Here is a 7262-nt window from a genome sequence, read left to right on the forward strand (position 1 = left end):
AAGACACACATTCAAATTCCTGTAACCTTTTTTTCTTCCTTTTTTATCCTTTATCCTGGCTGGATATTTGATCAAACTTCTTGGTGCAAAGAACCAACATTATGATCCAGAAGGTGCTGGAAGACCCAATAAGAAGAGCATCCTTCTTCCAGAAGCATACAGTTGCCAGCTAGTAAACAGGAAACTGATCAACTTTGGATCCAGGAATTTTTTTTATTTATTTTTTTTTTTTTTAAGATGTAGGACCTTTTCTTGCCAGCAAAGAAATATGTCATGTGGGTTTTCTCCCTGATAGAGTCCTTGAAGGCTGGCAAAGAGACAACAGCTTCTTCTGTTTCAAAGTTTTGTTGATCATGTCACATGATCAAGCTGTGACATTACTCCTAGAAACTGAAGGTGGATTAATACAGAGCATTCTGGTATTCAGAGTTTTTATATCAGTATCTGTGTAGTTCAGTCCTTATTTTTGGGCGGAAGGGTCTTCCAGTAGCAGTCAGTGTTGCAACAAATCTGAAGAAACCTATGACTGAAGACGGTTGCTGTGACCGTCTCATGACTGTAATGACATTCTAACAACTCAATTTTCAGCCAGTAGAGATGATACTCCACAATATTATGTCCTTAAAGAGCCCATCAGTTGCTGGTAAGCACAGCTAACCCACCTCATTTACTTTTGCTGCTCTCCATTAAACTTTAACAGCACTGTAGAAAAATAAGCAAAGCTGATGTTTTTGAATCAGGCTTAATGCCAAACTATTTGGATGAACCTTACTGTTTCCGATAAGACGAGTAGTAAATGTGGACAAAATTATGCCATCGGCAACAAAAAGGATTTTTTTTAAGTTTTATGTAAATATCAAAATTCATATTCTGTCTCATAATTTTCCTCCAATAATCTCTTCAGTTATTTCTGAAGCCAATGCACTGACAACCTATTAAGAGAGAGTGCAACAGTGTATATTTGTGTAATTTTCATTGTAGCCCAACTCTGAAAGAAGGAACTATTTGAGAAAAGTGCTATTAAAATTAATATACATTATATCTTTTCACTTAATATTCATTAATTCATATTTTACGACAATTGTATGAAAACACCGAAGGAGGAGGAAGGAACCAAACTTGAAACATCTGTCATTACATGAATTAAACACATCCAAAATAAAGTGTTAAATGTAAAGCATCAGTCCAAAAATATAAGTTACCTAACTATAAGGGACATGCTAGACAATTTAGTCTAAGGTAGTCTTATGCCCCAGCATGTCCAACATTCATGTTTACTATGAATGATAACAGGCACCCAGTGTGAGCCTCGCCACACCCCCTTTCCAAGAACGCCATTTTGTTGACATACAGTCTTGAAATCAACATTAGCTCTATTTGAGGACCTTAAAACTCCGTTCTGCACAGAACATGTATGGTCTTTGAAGAGCGTCCGAGGAGACATCCAGTTACTGTATCCGAGGATAAAAACAGCCCTCTCCGAGGAGGTAAAGCGGTGTGTCTGAAGTGTAAGCCACCCATTTCAACATGAAACTCGCCGCTGCTGACGTCACCGAGCCATCTTTGTGCACCTAATCCAGGCGGCTGTTTATTACACCTTCATTACCACACAGACCCGGGCTCTACTGACAGCCTGCAGGTGCCGCATCGTCACAAACAAGGAGGAAAACAGAAAGAGAACCCTTTTGTAGTGCGGGGACACAATTCAGTGCTCCTCCTAGGATATATAGGCAGGGAAACGCCACAATAACCAACCAAAGGCTGCCAGAGGGTAGAGAGGAGCGCAGAAGGCAATCCACATCCATCTGCCAGCCACTTAGTGCGCGCTAACATCTCCAGTCCGGATTTCAGCGCAGCTGTCGAGCTAATACAACCAGGAAAATGTAAGTACAAGCACCCTTGTAATGCTAATTTGAAAATAAAATCCCGAGTTGATACAATTCCGCACTGACGACTGAAATTGATAAGCTATTTTGGGGATGTGCAGCGACTTCTCCGCTGTATCACGTAGCTTTTCTCAACTGTCACGATATTAATAGTCGAAGATTGTTGGATTTAATTTCATTTTAGGAGCCGTCTCTGTCTGATAACGTGAGCCGAACGTGAACACAGACGCTAACGAATCGGCCTAACCTTGGAGCAGATGGAGGCATCGGGTTTATCTCTCTATTAGGGGCATTATTAGCCGTATAATGTTCTCTTTTTAAACGAACGAGGCCGACTGTTTTTTCTTTTCTTTTTTTTTCTTCTCGCTTTCAGTTGGTCGTCCGATGAATTCTCGCTCGCGCCTGTACGCACGCGCGTGTATATATATATATATATATTTTTTTTTCCAGTTTGGACTGGTTTGAAATGAAAAGGACACCAGTCTATGAAACCACACACCGAGTCAATTAAACGTATGTAATAACGTGTTGTCTAACATGGACATTTTTTTAGTGAACACACTCACGGCTTCGTTTTGGTGTTACCGAACAGCAGGTGACGAATTAAGCTAATTCCAGAAGCAGCAAGGACACAAAGCTCAACAAACCCTGACTGTTTCAGCCGCGTCAGTCTTTTGAGGGTTCAAAGTGTCGACAGTAATTGCCGAATATTCCAATATGTTATTATTTTTGGCAGAAATATTAGGCTTGAATTTGGTTTAGGCCTAGTTCCCGTGATATTTGTAACCTACAGCGGGGGGTGGGGATAGCCTAGCCTCCTACTGTATGTCGTCGATTGTCATGCGAGGGCGGACAGCTACATATCTGTCCACATTTCTTCTTGTTCGTGATACCTCGGTTAAATAATACAAACTAAATATATTTATTGATGCATTTTGTTATCTGCTGTATCATTTCGATGGATTTTGTTTTTAAAAGGTGGAGGTAAAGAAAAGGCAGCATTATAGTTCCGTCTGCCAGTCTTTATATGACATTTAAATTGCCTCGTGCCAGCAACATATCACCCACCCGTGGCATCACGCTCTATAAGTTTTTTCTACATTTGTGACCAGAATAGAAAACGTCTACATAAAGGCACTGAGAAGCCCGAACCCCATCCTCGTTAGTGTTATAAGATTTAATAGTTGTAATAGTCACACATGGCCTTATTGTAGCTCCATAGGACGTAATGGTGGACCTTAATGTATGAGCAAAGTCATGTAACATCAAACAGAAAGAGACAGAGAGGCTTAGATCAGACGGCTGCTGATGAGGGATGCTGAGGCGCTGTCCAGTGCTGAAATGTCACTGTCCAGTACTGAAAATCAAACGGCATGCATTTCCAGTCACAACATTTTATTTAATAAATTATTTATAAAGCATAGTCACAAACAACTTCGATAAAACTGAAGTAGAGGAGAATTCTAAACCACAAAAATGTTTGCGAACTAAAATAATTTCTTAAGGTTCACAAACCATGGTTTATTTAAATTAATTGTGTTTTGTTATAAGAATTACTTGGCAATATAGTTGGGTCTTAAAGAGTGATATGGTTTCACTTTGAATTGCATTTGCATTTGAAACCTTACATAAAATTGATTTTGCTGTAACCAACAGCCTATATGGATACTGGTATTGGAAATGAGTTTAGACTATAAATACATGTTTTCCTATTGAAATAAGCTAAGCAATAAATCTAAAGAAGTAAATGAAAAAAAAAATAAAGAACCAAAAATATATTTTAAAAAAGGGAATAGAATATTTACATAATCAAACTAAATGATAAAACAGTATACAATATTCAAACAAAGGAAAAACTTTTCAAAAAAGATGTCTATCTATCTATCTATCTATCTATCTATCTATCTATCTATCTATCTATCTATCTATCTATCTATCTATCTATCTATCTATCTTAAGGATCCATCAGTGTTTCAGCAGCCTGCTTTATAAGCCACAGGGAAAAACTATATTAATAAGCACTGTCTCAAAACAGGGTTGAATATATTTAGCTTTCACAGCAAATCTCACATCAGCAGTAGCCTGTAGAGTCATGCGAACCCTCACCTTCCCCGTTTGTCATTTCAGCTGCCTTTGCCAGATCACATTTCCTTCAGCATCTTGTTTTTTTTGTTTGTTTGTTTGTTTTCAGAGCCATGTTACAACAGACACAACACTCATTTGCTTATCAAGCTGCATCTATATTCTGACTAAGCTTCAGTTTTAGAAATTCAAGAAGACTCCCCTGCGCTCAGCATGTTCAGACAGAACAGTAGAGTGGCAGTAAATCCACACGGCTGGATTGAAACACAGCTGGCGGTTTTTCACAGGATGCGGAAGCTGACGAGTAACCTCGCCGCTGCGCTGGCAAGTCTTCCCGGCGTTAGTTGGGAGGTGATGACAGCATGAACATCTACACACATTGTGCCTTTGTCATGGTGCTCATTGGAGGCGCACACACACAAAAAACACACACACACACAGCGACGACACATGTTAAAAGATTATTTTTAAGCAGTAAATGCATTTGCTGATTTGGACAAATTTCAGTTCTAATGGGACAGTTCTAAAAAATAAACGTACCTTAGAGTGCTGTGTCTCTGACTGCTTGGGAGGGCGTTGACCTCAAGCACCAATAGGCCAACTGTTCTAAAGGATTTGTTTGTTGTTAACGGATTAGTAATGTCTGATCATAAAGGGTTGACCTTTAGACAGAGTTACACAAAGTCAACTCTTTAAAACTCCAACCTGTGCAAATGAATAAAAACAAAGCCTATGAGCAAAAGTGCACTGATATGACCTTACTGGGCAAAGGCCAAGTTTTGATTTGATTTTAGGTCAAATGTCAATATTTTAAACTCATTTATTCACCGTGAAAGATAAACATGCTCCACATTCCTTGATGAAAAGGACTGGACTATCCCAGTTTGTATGTCAAAGCACATTTGACAGCTTTTTAGTAAGATCAAAATAGACTGCATGAAGAAACTGAAAAACATTTTCAGTTGCACGAATTCAATGAAAGGGAAAGAAATGGAACATTTTCCTTGTTTGACCTGTTAATTGCCTTTATGGTTTACTTTTCTTTATTCTGTTTTACATCGCTGAGCTCCATAGTCTTCCATTCTTCATCATTGTACCAAACGCACAATGAAAGAGCGTAACATATGGCGCCTAAATAAGCACAGCAGTGGATGATTAAAAAAAAAAAATTATCTGCATTCCCAATCACTTTGCTGTACAGAACAGGGTACCAAGTAGCTGTTACATGTTACCATGGGAGGCATTTCCCTTGACTCTCTCACTTTTCAGTCATAAAATGACACTTTCGCTTTAACTTTCTGTCAGTCGCTGCAGCCATCATCTGTGGACATTCAGCTTTTGCAAAAGCCCGCAATTGCGCTCTCAGATCCCGATCACGTCGGATCTTCCGCAATGGATGGAACTACCAATAACTTATAGTAACTTTTAATTAAATGAATTAGGCACTCCAAAATTAGGTTTGTTCTCCTTTTAGTATTTTTCTACAGATCATAAATACCTAGTATTTGAACTCCAGCTGTAGCAAATCACCGTAAGTTGAATTTGAACTTAAAAGATGTACTTGATTTATTTCTCGACGGTTTGTGTTTTTCAACTATCAGGTCTGCCCCAGCAGCTGGAGCCCCTGCGCCAGAGGGAGGAAGTCAGCAACCTCCCAATCTCACCAGCAACCGCCGTCTGCAGCAGACGCAGGCACAGGTGGATGAGGTAAGTGAAAACACAAGCAACACACACACACACACACACATTTACTTAAGTAACCTTTTGGGGCAGGGGGGAAATACTTTAAGGAGTATTTTACTACGCTGTACTTTTTACTTTCACCTGAGTAACTTAGTGATGAAGTGTCACTACTCTCACTCGAGTCAAATTTCTGGATTCTCTAACCAGAAAGTTACTAGACACAGACACTTTTTGTCAAAATTGTATATTGATTTGCAAAAATGTTTAATTTGGCTGATTTTTTAATTTTTATTTTGGTCTTTAAAATACCAAAACATCCACAAAATTGAGTATTTTTGTTCGTTTGATGATGAAATTTTTACATTTTTAATGATTGATGTTTTGCTCTACTACAATCTACAGTCGCGTTTTTTACCAAATACATTTTTATTCTTACTTGAATGATTTCTTGGTCTCTTACTTTAGTACACTTTTTAATTACCCTACCCACCTGTGGATCAGTTTTGGCGACATTTATCGTTATTGTAACTCAGACTCACGTCGGCCCTCGGTCTGGATCTCTGAGTAAAGCTTTTGCCGCGTCTCTTTCCTCAGGTGGTGGACATCATGCGCGTAAACGTGGACAAGGTTCTGGAGCGTGATCAGAAGCTGTCAGAGCTGGACGACCGGGCCGATGCCCTGCAGGCTGGAGCCTCTCAGTTTGAGACTAGCGCTGCAAAACTGAAGAATAAATACTGGTGGAAGAATGCCAAGGTGAGGAAACGGCGGTGCGCTCGCTCAGTTAGAACGCAGCATTGACGTTAAGTAATATTAACAAGATTAGATTATGGCGTGTTGAAAACTGTTCTGCTTTTCTAACACGTGTTTCTTTCCCCCCAAAATTTGCTGACTGCAGATGATGATTATCCTGGGTGTGATATGTGTGATTGTCCTCATTGTCATTATTGGTAAGAAGCCTTTTCTTTCCTTCTGTGCGCATGTAGTGTCTTTTTAAAATCTTGTAACACTTTGTTCCGCTCCGTCTTTCCACAGTGTACTTCAGCACCTAAGAAGAGTCGCTCCTACCCCAGTCTGATCCAAGCTTCCTTACTACAGAAGAAAAAAGAAAAACAACCTCTAATTGATGACAAAATTAACCACAGATGAATTAATTTATTGTATGTACGTATATCTCCGCCCCCCAGCTAGCCTCGATATAACACCCCTAAACCCTTCAGGGCCCCCGTGGCTCTCCTCAGCCCCCCGCTCCTTACTTCCACAGCCTCGTCTCTGGATCCCTGTCGATATTTGTTCTGTGAGTGTGTGAGCCTGTCTTCTTTCTGAGTACTCTTGGCTTTTCTAACCCTGCCATTCTGGGAACCAAACCCCTCCCCCCTACCTTTGCCCCCCCCAACCCCCCGTGATGATGCAACAACAGAAACCGGTACAACAATTGGCGATAATTGTTACATAGCTGATATATAGAGTTCTTTGTAGAGTTTTATTCTGATATATATCTGATATACTGTTTTGTAGGTGTGTGTGCGTGCGCGTGCGTGCGTGTGTGCATTTTGTACTTTTTATTTTTTGTATTAATTTGATGTATGCTTTAGCGTTGACTACTGCCTATTA

At 39.7% G+C, this 7262-nt stretch overlaps 1 protein-coding gene across 1 annotated transcript in view; it reads left to right on the forward strand.

The window, feature by feature from the left end:
* Positions 1–1371: 1371 nt before the first annotated feature.
* The window catches only part of vamp2 (vesicle-associated membrane protein 2), a 6788-nt gene continuing 897 nt past the window's right edge, over positions 1372–7262 (forward strand). Inside the window, exons 1-5 of the mRNA XM_015035379.1 lie at positions 1372–1883; positions 5570–5675; positions 6246–6404; positions 6547–6598; positions 6684–7262. The exon at positions 6684–7262 is cut by the window's right edge and continues 897 nt beyond it. Coding sequence (XP_014890865.1) covers positions 1882–1883; positions 5570–5675; positions 6246–6404; positions 6547–6598; positions 6684–6700 — 336 coding nt within the window. The 5' untranslated portion in view covers positions 1372–1881 and the 3' untranslated portion in view covers positions 6701–7262. The remainder of the gene's footprint in view (positions 1884–5569; positions 5676–6245; positions 6405–6546; positions 6599–6683) is intronic.

This window comes from Poecilia latipinna, unplaced genomic scaffold (genome assembly GCF_001443285.1).
Source record: "Poecilia latipinna isolate Pla-1442-1.1 unplaced genomic scaffold, P_latipinna-1.0 Scaffold333, whole genome shotgun sequence".
In the NCBI taxonomy this organism is placed as follows: Eukaryota; Metazoa; Chordata; class Actinopteri; order Cyprinodontiformes; family Poeciliidae; genus Poecilia; species Poecilia latipinna.